The 14017-nt window shown below is 41.2% G+C and overlaps 1 protein-coding gene across 7 annotated transcripts in view; it reads left to right on the top strand.

The window, feature by feature from the left end:
* DNAH6 (dynein axonemal heavy chain 6) overlaps positions 1–14017 on the top strand; it is a 209259-nt gene that overhangs the window by 37871 nt on the left and 157371 nt on the right. For all 7 annotated transcript variants that reach the window (XM_032780286.2, XM_032780290.2, XM_032780291.2 and 4 more), the window contains 4 exons: positions 2092–2243; positions 2875–3027; positions 10240–10491; positions 12128–12256. In XM_032780286.2, coding sequence (XP_032636177.1) covers positions 2092–2243; positions 2875–3027; positions 10240–10491; positions 12128–12256 — 686 coding nt within the window. The remainder of the gene's footprint in view (positions 1–2091; positions 2244–2874; positions 3028–10239; positions 10492–12127; positions 12257–14017) is intronic.

A 14017-nucleotide genomic window follows, 5' to 3' on the forward strand; every position in this document is an offset into this window, starting at 1 on the left:
CTCTGTGTGGTTGGATCTGTGTGTTCCTGTCCCAAGAGAGGAAGCCAAAAGACAGCGACATTTCAGGCACCATCCCTCTGCCCAGTATTATTACCAAACCCAGAGGCCCTTAGAGCCACTGAGAAAGAAGAGATTCCAGTGATGACTGCCCTGAGTCATCCGCTGCTGTGAAGTCTGTACACACACTAGACAGAGGCTGAAGAGAGAATCTGCTGGACACTTGCCCACCCAACAACTGTGAGAGTGCCTTGCTGCCTTCTGCTGGATTTAAAAAAATCTTCAATGTTCAACAGTGATGTCATGAGGCGGGAAAGTATGAGAAAACTACTGTGTCTTTAAAAATCACTTTAGCCTTCTCTGGGACCACAGGCACTAATAGCCATACAATTAGGATTTAGGCCTGTTATTACGTGGCGTCATTACAGCCAGGAGTTAAGGTTGTGTCCTTAGGTTAAAGATGCCTGAACTGTGCCTTTCCATTTCTCAATGTGCTTATTTCTTTTAAGTTTAACCTTAACTCTGCATTTCCTAGTTTTTGTAATGTTTGGGCTTTTTTGTGATAATCATAACATCCCTATAATGTGTGTGACCCTAAATTACTTATGTGTGATCTCAACTTTAACTCCTAGTTAGTGTGGTTCTTTGTCTGTGAATAATGATAATTAATAAGACAGTTAAGGCAAAGAAAGAAATGGAAGTTTCACATGTACCCTTGAGAGACACTCAGCGGTCTAATGCAGTGGCTCTCACCCAGGGATACATGTACCCTTGGGGGTACTCGGACATCTTCCAGGGGATACATCAACCCATCTAGAGCTTTGCCTAGTTTTACAACAGGCTACATAAAAAGCACTAATGAAGTCCATACAGATTAAAATTTCATGATTTGTTTATACCGCTCTATATACTATACACTGAAAGGTAAGTATAATATTTATATTCCAATTGATTTATTTTATAACTACATAGTAAAAATGAGAAAGTCAGCCTTTTGTCAGTAACAGCATGACACTTCTGTATTTTTATAGCTGATTTTATAAGCAAGTAGTTTTTAAATGAGGTAAAACTTGGGGGTTTGCAAGCCAAATCAGACTCCTGAAAGGGTACAGTAGTCTTGAAAGGTTGAGAGGCACTGATCTAATGCCTTAAAATCCTTCCAACATCCAGACCTCAAAAGGATCCATCTACCCAGGGTGCATGCTCTTCTGATGTTTCAAGCTGACATTTGTGGTTTCAGAAGTCTTGATGCCAAAAGGAGCTCTGATACAGCACTGTCTCATAGAGCGATGGCCCGGTGTACAGTCAGATTAGTGCTTTGGCATTTTGAGTAAGAAATACAAGTATTTCAGTGTCTCTCCGGTGTGCTAGGCAGGTACGGATGTTTACTTGCACCATACAAGGGCCACTGCCTCCAACAACAATGCACCTTTGTCCCTCCAGTAGATGATTTCTTCCCTCAGCCCTGGCACAGCCTCTCCCTACCCACTGCCCTTTCATAAACCAGAGTAGGTCCCCATTCCCTTCATGTTTATTTACTCAGTGAGGACGAATGTCATGCCTTTAAAAAAAAAAAAAAAAGTAAATCAAACTTTATAGAACTTAAATTTCAGAAGGCTTGGTTTCAGCTTTGGGCCAAGGTTGTTTTATCCAAACTGAATGGTCTCTGCCTATCTCTTGAAACACTGACACATAGCTCTGTCTGTAGATTCAGTACATTGTTCTACTGAATAGCAGAGGTCCGCATTTGTTTCTGTTTAGATAATCAGAGTTCTAGACATGTTTTGTTCTGTTTGTAACTATCTAATGCAATTGTGCGTACACTTTTGATAAAGCACTTTTCAGACAAAGTGTCAGTTATTATTTTTAGTTTCAAGTATCAGAGGGGTAGCTGTGTTAGTCTGGATCTATAAAAGCAGCAAAGAGTCCTGTGGCACCTTACAGACTAACAGACATATTGGAGCATGAGCTTCGTGCATCCGACGAAGTGGGGATTCACCCACGAAAGCTCATGCTCCAATGTGTCTGTTAGTCTATAAGGTGCCACAGGACTCTTTGCTATTTTTAGTTTGACACTGTTATTATAATACACAGGTGTCGATTTCTTTGCGGAACAACTGGAGAAATATCACAGAGAACACAAAGATGCTTTAGCTATAAAGCAGAAAAGAAATTTAGGCTTGTTGCTTATCGATGCTAGAAAACTGAAAGAAAAATTAATACCATCACCAAAGCGCTGCTTGGAGGTAAGTCTGAGGCAATATAGCAAGAATTTATTCCATTTCAGTTTTGCTAAGGTCAGTGACTGCCCATTGATACAACTGGACAAGCTGGCCAGTTCCTTTTGTTTAAAGTCCTACCGTTATTTATATTCTAGTACAAAAAATGTTATGACATCTCCAGCAATATCCTGGGTTCATCCTGTTTTTAAACTCAGTTCATACACTAATTTCACAGGTACTTTGCAACATCCTTTAGGATGTACCGCAAAATATTACAGTGTGACATCTTGGTTGCAAAGTGGAGTATCTTGCCATGAAGTGCCAGTGCTTTGGGATCTGTACTGGGTGCCTGTTTGTTATAGGATCAGGTTTAAAATTATCTGCTCTGAAAAAGGCCTAATTGGCCAGACACCTCCCTAACTGAGAAAGTTCACCTCTCCCTATGACATACTGCCACAGTTGAGATCAGTGGAGGCTCTTGAGCCGGAGCTCCGTTGGTTAAAAAGAAAGGAGCTGCTGGCAGAGCATTCTCTGTGAAGGCTCTTCATCTTTAGAACTCACTCCCATCCAGGCCGAAAGAGCATGAATTTATTGACCTTTCATCTCTAGCTTTAAGAATATTTTACACAATGTAGTATTTCCCTTTGCTTTCTAGGTCATTAATGATATGCTTCCAGTTATTGGGAAGAAAAAAGTGGCTGCCATTATAGGTGAGGCACAAGATGCCAAATTTAAACTTGAGTTTCTCCCATCCACAACTACAGAATATGTTAATAGCCTGATATTCCTTGATGAAATTCAGGAACGAGTAAGTACATTCTATCTTTCAGGAGATGAGGGTGAGGAGCCACTGCCTTAGGAATCTGACAGTATATTTAATATATATAATTTATTGAAAAAGGTGGGTAAGGAAGACCACGTATTCACAGAAGTAAAAATTAAAGTTTGTACATTATCATTTTGTAATGGAGCATCGCTAGAAATTAAGACTGGATCAGAGTTAATATCAAACTTGTATTATATTTTGTTGCTTATACTCAGTCAGTTCATTAGTCAGGAATGGACTACTGAGCTGACCACTCCCATCATGGAGATGTCTCACATCACATAGACAGCACAGTGGTGAGGAGTTTGGGTGCCATTTCCCTCTATATAAAACTGGGAACTGTGTCTCAAGCCCAGTATTCTGGTAGAAGCAGCTCAAGAAGAGAAGCGCTCTCTCTGCTCAGTTTGCTATTGAAAGGCTTTGGTCACTGGCTATGTCTGGAGTTCTTTCCCCTCCTCCTCACTCCTCTCCTGGCAGGCTCCTGATGCACAGAGCTCAGTGGAGGATGTGACAAGATAAAACAAGAATAGCAGGGCCAATGTATATGAGTATCCTTCGCCTCTAGAAGTGGAGTACTATCTGGCAGCCCCTCCAGCTTCTGAGACTGATGATTTTCTGTGCTGACACTGCATAGTGGTAACTCTGACATGTAGAGCCTTTTCAGATGTTCCTCTTGTCAATGGCCAAGGTCCTTGGACAACTAGTTCACCTTCCCAAGTTCAGACCCTCAGCCTTTAAAAAGGTTGTGCAAGATCAGAAATCTGACACAGGAAAGGTCTCTAACAGAGGTCCTCATTAGCCAGATCAAGTTGATATGCCTCCCTCTTAGGCTAGGGTGCAGAAATTGAATTTCACTTGTGCTGTGGGAAGTATTCGTACACAGTACAGGAAGAGGAACCTAATGATATCAGCTGTTTCTGTGCAGGGTATAATAAACCCCCAGGCGAATTGGCCTAGTCATCAGACACTCTCCCCAAGACAGTGCGAGCATTGAACAGCAAATGCTTCAGTCAGTCTTCCTGGAGTGGGGGAATCCACAGATTGACTCAAATGGCAACAAAAGTGGTATCTGTTCTTCTCCGAGGAATGGGAAAGCAAGGCATGGAAGATAGATGCCTTCTCCTTTAGTATGTCCTTGTTAGTTTTTATGGTCATCAGAGACCTCCTGGTGCCAGGAACACGTGTGCTGCCATGACCAAAGCATAGTTTAATTGGAAGGATGAATTGTGAATTTGGTCATCCCAACAAGCTGGAGAGTGTTCTCCTTCAGACTATGGGAGACTCTGCATCGAAGATTTGTTACCACATCTTCAGAACCTGGTGTATTGTATGCAGCATGGCCTCAGTGCTAAATCAGTTTCAGCCAAGACCTATATTTGGTTTTTGTTCAGTCAATACATTAAGAATCTTCAGAAAAGAGACGCTAATTTCTCATCCTCCTGTGCTCAGATTTACATACGCTGTGACAAAAATCTGTCCTATCCAAACACCCATTGGCAGTCAGAAGTTGTGCTTGGATTAGCTGATGCAGCAGTCATTTGAACTGTGGAATACAACCTCAGTGTTTTTTTTTCCTCTTCATTTAAAGTAGCTTTTCTTATACCAGTCACCTCTGTGAGAAGGAACAGTATTTTGAATGTCTGATTAGTCATGGCAACGTGGTCCTACAGATGATCTTGAAATTCCTTTCTAAAGTTGTCCCTTATCAACTGCACCAGGAGATTTCTTTTTCATCCTTTTTGTACAAATCTTTCTTACCTCACTGAGATAAGATGGCAGCTTCTGGACATGTTAGTTGTTTCAGGGTCAGAAGCATTGGAAGTTGTCTGCTGGGCTTGTGATGCAGTTTACCAAGCATATGTAGGGGGAAGCTGTGATATCAAAATCCTTGGCAGTGAGCTGCGACTGCATGCTCATGGGTGGTATGGCCAAACCTATAGTCCATTCCAGACTAGAGGATTTCCTGTTGTGAGGAGACAACTTTACAGGTAAGGACAAAGCTGCCTGTTTTCATTTTAAAAATGTTTCTAATTATTGCCAGCTGAAAAATGTGTACTTATTGCATTCACAGGTGGTGAATGCTGTATTAAAGGTTGAACTACATTTTCAATTTTTAATATCCCTTTCTCAGCTGCTAATAACTTTCTCAAATTCCTTTTAGACTGAAATTTCACACTTTTAGTAGCAGCTAAATCCATCTTCTCCGGAACATCCAGAAATAGACTTACTTGCAACCGGCAAAATAAAGCAAACTGAGAGAGTAACTGTATGTGCCACTGCCTAATATTTTGGTATCAAAACTCTCTATAATGGAATAAGAGGAGGAACTCACAGCCTAGTGAAGGGAGTGGGTGGTGGTTTGCCGGTGTTCTGGTGCCTGTTGGGGGTTTGTTTTGGTTTGTGTTTCCTGGACTAACAGGTTTTAGGTGGGAAGGCTATGACCAATACAGAGGCAGCAATGAAAGATACAATGAGGATGACTGGATGTGGAAGCTGCGGCATGTACATGATCCTGGAGGGGATACCTGAAAAGAGTTTCGTCTGCATGAAGTGCTGCCTGATAAAGCTGTTGGAAGAAAAGATCTGAAGACTGGAGATGCAGGTGGAAACTCTGGTAGAGTGTAGAAGGGGGTTCGAGCGGATGATGGAGCAAAGACATCAGGAGGCTGAAGGGATAAGCTCAGATTTGCAGATGGAAACAGGACCAAAGAATTCTGAGGAGAGACTTCTGGGTGAGGAAAGTGGATAGTGGAAGCATGTGACTAAGAGAACCAGGCAAAGGCAAAGACGGGCCAGTGAAGGAGAAATAGAGCTCAGGAACAGGTTTGCAGAGTTGGAAAATGAAGAAGGGGCACAACAGGTGGTCGCTGAAAGTGAGAGGGCAAGGAAGAAGAGAAGAGCAGCTAGTTCTATAGGAAGAGGGGAAGAGTCAATGGAGACAACACCAAATGTGAGCCCCAGGAGGATATGGGATGGGTTGTGGAGGATTGCAAGGGACATGGAAATCAGAGAACTTGCAGCCAGTGGGGAAAGGAGATAGACCGGAGAATCGCACTGTCACCAGGAAAGGCAAGTCTACGTGATTGGGACTCCTTACTGAGAATAGACAGGCCTGTAACTAGAACAGATCCGGAGAACAGAGAGATGTTGTCTGCCAGGTGCTAAGTTTCGGGATGTGGACTGAGGTGAAAAGGATCTAGGCTAGGGCGGGAAGAATCCGCTGATTGTCCTTCATGTGGGAACAATGATCGGCTAGATTCTCCTGGAACGTATAAGGAGACTATGCCAGACTGGGGAAGACGCTTAAGGAATCGAGGCTCAGGTGATCTTCAGTGGATTCTGCCTGTTCCTGAGAGGGCGACAAGGTGTGAGAAGATTATGGCAATCAACAGATAGCTCAGCAATGGTGCTATAAGGAGGCTTTGGGATGTATGGCCACTGGGAAGCTTCATGGACAGAGGACTGTTCTCTCAGGACAGTCTTCACCTGAGTAAGGAGAGAAATAGACTTTAGATGGAGGCTGGCACAACTGATTAAGAGACATTAAACTAGGAATTTGGGGGGATGGTTGGGAAATGTCACGGTAATCTCCACGCTGGAATTCAACATTGAGAGGAAAGAAAACAAACTAAGAGAGGCATGCAGCGTGGGCAGGGGAATGGACATAAGGAGGAAGGGTAGTATAGATACCAGTCTAACTGGTGCCTACTGGTGGTAGAATGTCTGTGCCTAACGGGTAAAGAATGTCAGTGAAAACCAAACGGCAAAAATTAAGATGTTGTACGTTAATGCAAGGAGCCTTAGGTAACAAAATGGAGGAACTAGAGTACTGGTGCAGGCAGTTAAACCGGATATTATAGGATAACAGAAATATGTGGAATAGTAGTCATGTCTGGAGTCAGATATTGAAGGCTATGTGCTGTTTAGGAAAGACAGAAATAGCAGGTGGTGGAGTAGCATTGTATACAATGAGAGGAACTGTAAGAAATAAGAAGTGATGGAATGAGGATAAGACAGATCTGTCTGGCAAAATCACACGGGAAAAAGCTACTAGAGCCAACCCTGAGATTAGTGATTGGGAAATGTGCTAAGGACGCGCGGTCTGATGTTGGATATGATAGAGACTCTCTTATACATTTTTAATGAAGTAAACAGCTAAGGAGGTGTGTGATCCATGGAGCATTAACTCCAGATATAGACTTGGAGGAAAGTGTCTAGTAAGTATAGGCGCTCAGATTTTTCTGGAACATTGATAGCTTGATGGATTCTCACCAAGTAGTTGAAACCAACAAGAGGGATGCCATTTTAGATTTGGTTTTGGTGCAGTAGTGAGGACCTCATAGAAGAAATGGATTGTAGGGACAACCTTGGTTGGATGACATGAGCATAATTCAGTTCAAATAGACTGGAAGGATAAACAAAAATAGACTGGCGGGAAACTAGGGGTTTTAAGGATTTTCAAAAGGCTAACTTTAAAGAATTTACAGGAAAATTAGTTAGGGAAGTGGATTGGACTGAGAATTTGGATCAAAGGCGAGAGGAGGCTGGAATTATTAAGTAAGTGCGAAAACTATCAGAAAGCCCTGCATCCAAAAAGGAGAAAATTCATAGGCCAGGAGTGCTAGACCAGCTCGGTAGAAGCATCTAAGAGAGGTGATTAAGAAAAAGCGAAGAGCCTACAGGAGAAGAAGATGGGTGGAATTAGAGAAAGCTACTTACTGAGGTAGAACTGTAGATAAGTGAGAAGGCCAAAAGCCATGTAGAGTTGGACCTGCAAGGGAATTAAACCAATAGTAAAAGGTTCTATAGCCTATAAATAAGAGAAAAGAAGAAGAATGGGACCGCTAGCACTGAGGAGGAATAGGAGGTTAAGGATAATCTAGGCATAGGCAATATCTAAAATACTTTGCCTCAGTCTTTAATGAGGCTAATGAGATCTTGGGATAATGGTAGGATGACAAATGGGATGAGGTATGGAGGTAGATTTACATCCGAGTGAGCCAAACTCAACAGCTTAATGGGACGAATGGAGGGCCAGATAATCTTCATCCAAGATATTAAGGACATGGGATGATTGCAGCCCGTAGCAAATTTTAATGATCAGTTAACTCAGGGGTTGTCCGTACAACTGGAGAATTGCTAACATAGTCTTATTTTTAGAAAGGGAAAAGGTGTCGCGTGTACTGTAGACCTTTTAGTTGACGTCCTGTAGTTTGTAAGGTTTGGAAAAATTTGAAGGAAAAGTATTAAGGACATTGGGTCATAGATATTGGGACAAATTACAGAATGGTTTTACGAAAGGTAGATCATGCCAAACCAACTGTCTACCTTTCTTTGAGAAAGGATAACAATTTTTATAGACATGAATGCAGTGGATCTAATTTACTCGATTTCAGTAGGCATTTGATACAGTTCCACTAGGGAATTATTAGTAAATTGGAAACATGGAGTAAATATGAATTGAAGGTGGACAAGAAACGGTTAAAGGGAAGACTAAAAGGTGACTGAAAAGAGTGAATTAGTCAGGCCTGGAAGGAGGTTAATAGTGGAGTTCCTCACGGATCAATTTGTGGATCAATCTTATTAAACTTATTATTACTGACTTGGCACAAAAGTGAGATAGTGTAATAAAGTTTGCGGATGACACAAAGCTGGGGAGATTTGCTACACAGAGAAGGACCAGATATCATACAGGAGATCTGGTGAACCTTGTAACTGGAGTAATAGTACTAGGATGAATTAATAGTGAACAGTGCAAGGTCATGCATATTAGGGAGTAATAATCAGAAATTTTAGTTTATAAATTGGGACACATCAGTTGGAAGTACAGAGGAGGAAAAGGACTGGAGTATTGGTTGATCACGAGATGACTATGAGCCCAAATGTGATATGGCTTAAGAAGTAATGCAGTTTTAGGATGCATCAGGCAAGGTATTTCAGCAAAGATAAGGAGGTGTAGTACTTTACAAGGCACTGGTGAGATTCATCTGGCATACTGTGTGCAGTTCTGGTCTCCCATGTTTAAGAAGGATGAATTCAAACTGGAACAGGTACAGAGGGTGCTACCAGGATGATCGAGGAATAGAAAATTTCTTATAAAGGAAGGCTCAAAGAGCTTGGCTTGTTTAGCCTAACCAAAAGAAGGTTGAGGGGGATATGATTGCTCTTTATAAATTAGAGGGATAAAATATTAGAGAGGGAGGAGAGGAATTATTTAAGTTAGTCCAATGTGGACACAAGAACAGATGATAGTAAACTGGACACTAGGAAGTTTAGACTTGAAAGTTAGATGAAGGTTTCTACATTAGAGAATTGAAATTCTGGAACAGTCTTCCAGGGGAGTAGTGGGGGCAAAAGACATATCTGTCTTTAAGACTAAGCGTTGATAAGTTTATTGGAGGGGATGTTCGTGATGATGCTATAATTTGGCAATTAAAATTTGGAATGATCTTGATTATCAACATGGTGAAGTATGCCCAGTGGTCTGTGATGGGATGTTAGATGGGGTGGGATCTGAGTTACTACAGAGAATTCACTCCTGGGTGCGGGCTGGTGAGTCTTGCCCACATGTTCAGGGTTTAACTGATCGCCATATTTGGGGTCGGGAAGGAATTTTCCTCCAGGGCAGATTGGCAGAGGCCCTGGAATTTTTTCCTCTGCAGCATGGGGCACGGATCACTTGCTAGAGGATTCTCTGCAGCTTGAGGTCTTCAAACCATAATTTAAGAACTTCAGTAACTCAGACATAGGTTAGGCGTTTGTTACAGGAGTGGGTAGGTGAGATTCTGTGGCCTGCATTATGCAGGAGGTCAGACTAGATGATCATAATGGTCCCTTCTGACCTTAAAGTCTGAGTCTATAACATATGGTACGCTAAGGGAGGGTACATTGAAGAAGATGCCACGAGTCCAACCAAACATTTCTGTCTTCTCCAGCAGCTTGGACATACTCTATTTTCAAATAATAGTGATATAAGAAGCTAAAAAATTCAGGGACAAGATTAACCCATTAATTTTAATCACATAAAAAGATAATCTTTGGCTAGGACTTGTTTTCTTCCCCTTATTAAAATTATTTTACTGTAATAACCATATTTTGATACTGTCAGCAATGTAACTAAGATTAAATAAGGGTAAGAATTACTTAAGAAAACATGGTTGATTCACAATAGTTGAAGTATGGCTATTTTTGCAGATTGAAAGCCTTGAAGAAGAAGGAAATGTGGTAACTCAGATGTATCAGCTTATTGAACAGTACCAAGTACCGACACCTCCTGAAGATTTTGCTCTTTTTGCAACTCTGAAACCATCCATTGTTGCGGTTCGCAATGCAATTGACAAATCAGTGGGTGAAAGAGATTCCAGTATTACCAAATTTTGTCAACATTTAGACCAAGATGTCGTAGAGCTAAATGAGGAAGTGAAAGAAGTGAAACAGCAAGCCCAGGTTTGCAAAGAGCAGTTTACATTATTTTTATACTGTATATAATTTCTGCAATTTGTGTTTTATTAAAACAAGACAACCAAGCAGTAGTGAGGACTATAAAGTTACCAACAGTCTATTCAACAGTGTGAAGTAAGGTTTGGTCTGTAATCCGATGCCAATGATCACATTTTAAATTGTGCTATATGAGTTGAAGGGTTGCACAGTATTTCTGAGGGCAAAGTTTGGCCTTGTGGATCTAAAAATATAGGACCAAATTGTATCTTCTGCACCCAAACAGAGCAGATCTTATCACAGTGGGTCTCTCAGGGACTGGAGGGATGAAATCCTCCCCATCCTGTCTCAGAGCTTAGGCAATGTCCCCCCATACTTACTGCCTCTACGTGTGATGGGGTTCATCAGCTTGGCACTTGCTCCTTCACTTTTCTGCCCTTACCCCCAGGTCCCTCACTATCGGGGTACAGTGAGTCACCATGAAGCTGGGCTCTGTGCCTTTTCAGGGGCTGTGGACCCCATATGGAGTCCCAAAATCCTCATCCTCCTACCACTGGCAAGGGAACCACACCAGTTCCATTGTAACCAGGGTCCTGTGGATAGAGGGGCAGGATTTGATCAGTAATGCTTAGACATATTTTGAAATGTACATGGTTTTTAAAAGTGAGAAGTAATTCTCTGTTCTACTGTGTGCTGAATAGGCCTCAACTGGAGTATTATATCCAGTTCTGGGTGCCACATTTCAGGAAAGATGTGGACAAATTGGAGACAGTCCAGAGAAGAGCAACAAAAATGAAAACATGACCTATCAGGGAAGATTGAAAAAATTGGAAAAGAGAAAATTGAGAGGGGACGTGACAGTTTTCAAGTACATAAAAGGCTGTTACAAGGAGGAGGGAAAAATTGTTCTTCTTAACGTCTAAGGATAGGACAAGAAGCAATGGGCTTAAATTGCAGCAAGGGAGGTTTAGGTTGGACATTAGGAAAAGCTTCCTAACTGTCAGAGTAGTTAAGCACTGGAATAAATTGCCTAGGGAGGTTGTGGAATCTCCATCATTGGAGATTTTTAAGAGCAGGTTAGACAAACCCCTGTCAGATAATACGTAGTCCTGCCATGAGGCAGGGGACTGGACTAGATGAGTTCTCAAGATCCCTTCCAGTCCTGTGATTCTATAATTCCAAGATTATGAGTATAAAAGGACCATGACTTGCCCAACTTCAGGTTTTCCTCACATATGTTGCCAAAAGCAATCAGATCCTGGAAAGATGCCCTTAATGTGTAGCTCTGACCATGGCATAGTGAAGTTCCGTGATCTATTTGGTTTGGGAGCTAACCTTCACCAACTGATGGCAAATTGAAGATGGTAGGGAGAGAATATGTATTTTTCATTTGTAAAGAGAAGAGATTTGATCTGGAATCTTTGATACTGGATAACTTTTCCATACCTATTTACATTGGTCATTTAAGATAGATTAAATATTATCACACATACGTTATCCTATACATTTGAATATTGAAATATTGGTCGTATATGGTACTGAGTTTAAAACTTATTTCTGTTAGCCCAGAATATAGGATGTTTATCTCAACCTGGACTAAAAGCTAAATTTAACAAACTAACAAAAAGTTGTTTTTGCTAAACAGGACCCACAGATTTTGGATATTGCAGCTGACCAAGCCAAAGTAAAACAGACTCTAACAGACTTGCAAACCATTCTAGATGAGCTACAGAAACGGGCATTCCAGTATAAATCCTACCAGAAGAATTTTAAGGTAATTTTTTCCCAGCTTTTTGCTGGACTTTTTTGAAGCCTGCATTGAGCTGTATTTTTTGCAGTGTTAAGCAAACAAATGTTTCTGACTAGCAGAACTTTGTAAAGCCAATGCCATGGCTAGTGTCTTTTTGGAAATAAGTATTTCTTACCCAAACCTATTAATGCACAAGTGAAGGCTGGATTGAGGCTCCTTTGAAAAATTGTTTGTGTAATGTCCTAATTAAACCAACGGATTTCGTAGCTTTGTAAGCATTTTTAAGAGACTTTATGAAAATCACAATCTCCATCAGCTACGTGTGTTGGGGGTGGGAGTTCAAGGGACTAACAAAGACCCAGCTAGAAGTCTGGGGATTGTTTGTGGCTCACTTCCGATAAGGCCTGGCAAGGTCCCTGTCCTACTGTATATTGTTTCCTAATCAAACAGGGTCATGAGGGAGTCCACATGTCCACGCACTGTACCTTCTCTGGTGTGTCTGCATTGAAGGAGCTAATCCACTGAGGAAGTACCTTGATTGATTAGAATTTTCAGATAATACCATGGAACAGCCTATGGCAGCCACCTGGACTCTCCCATTGGCCTGTTCAGCTAGGAAAAAATGCACAAGAAATGTGCAGTAGGGAGCAATCTTCCATTGGCAGGAAGCTGGGCTACATCTTTTAATAGGTCTTTTTCCTCTTTAGACTCTGTGAATCTGTTGGGCTTTGGGATTCCTTATAGCCTTGGAAACCAGAGTTCTTCTGGAGCGTAACCCTTGTAAGAGCTACATTAAAGAAACAAAAGTGACAAATGCTGACTTCATTTGTAATATTTATGAGCCATCTGTTGTATGAGGGCCTCAGGAGCATTAAATGAGAGCTTTGCCACCAAGCCTGGATATTTGTGTGGCTATAAATATAGTGCTGATGAGGACTGCTGATGACAGGTAGTTTGTAATCTTTGTAAGCACTCACTTTACAAATTACTTGCCACTCAGAGGTTACCTACATTGCTAGAATGGCCACTAGAGCTTGTAACTTCGGTTGGTACAATATTTGACAGCACAACAGCTGAGACTTCTTTCAAAGGTTCCACTTCTAGTAGTTGAAAGCACTGTGGGTTATACAACTGCATGTCATAATTCTTGAGAACTATATTGGAGGAGGCTGTAATTTCCATGGGGTTGAAAACATGCTTTAAGTGGATACATATGTATCAGTAGGTTTAGGGGGTAAGTAGACTTTTTTGGAAGATGTCCATTTGCTGGTTATTAACCTAATGCCATCTTTGGGTAGCACCTGGATCCTAATAATATTTAGGTGGCCACAATACCATCTGAAAACATGGGCAGTTGAGTTATCATAAATTTGCTTTGGTTATGGATGATAAATAGAATTATTGCAATCTGCTATAGTGAGAGAGTTCTTCTATCTGTAGTTAAAGGGAATGTCATTGATCCTTCTCAGGGCTGGGTATACTATGGAAATCAAACAGCTTTTCCAGCTGTCTAAAACATATCTTTGTTTAGTGTTGAATATTCAGCACAGATGGAGAGAGCTATTTTAATGCAACGTATGTGCCTTGGAAGTTTTCCACAGAACTGACTAAAAATTATTCAATAGACTGAAATATTTACTGACTGCTATAGATAAAAGGAGTCAAGACCACTCAGTGGAGTTCACAATAATATCATATCTTTTGCACAAAAGTATTTAAGAAGAAATGTGGTTTAGAACAAATTATTTGCTCCTAAAGCACTATGATAAATTGATATCCCCACTC

The sequence above is a fragment of the Chelonoidis abingdonii genome, chromosome 6, assembly GCF_003597395.2.
Source record: "Chelonoidis abingdonii isolate Lonesome George chromosome 6, CheloAbing_2.0, whole genome shotgun sequence".
NCBI classification, from domain to species: Eukaryota; Metazoa; Chordata; order Testudines; family Testudinidae; genus Chelonoidis; species Chelonoidis abingdonii.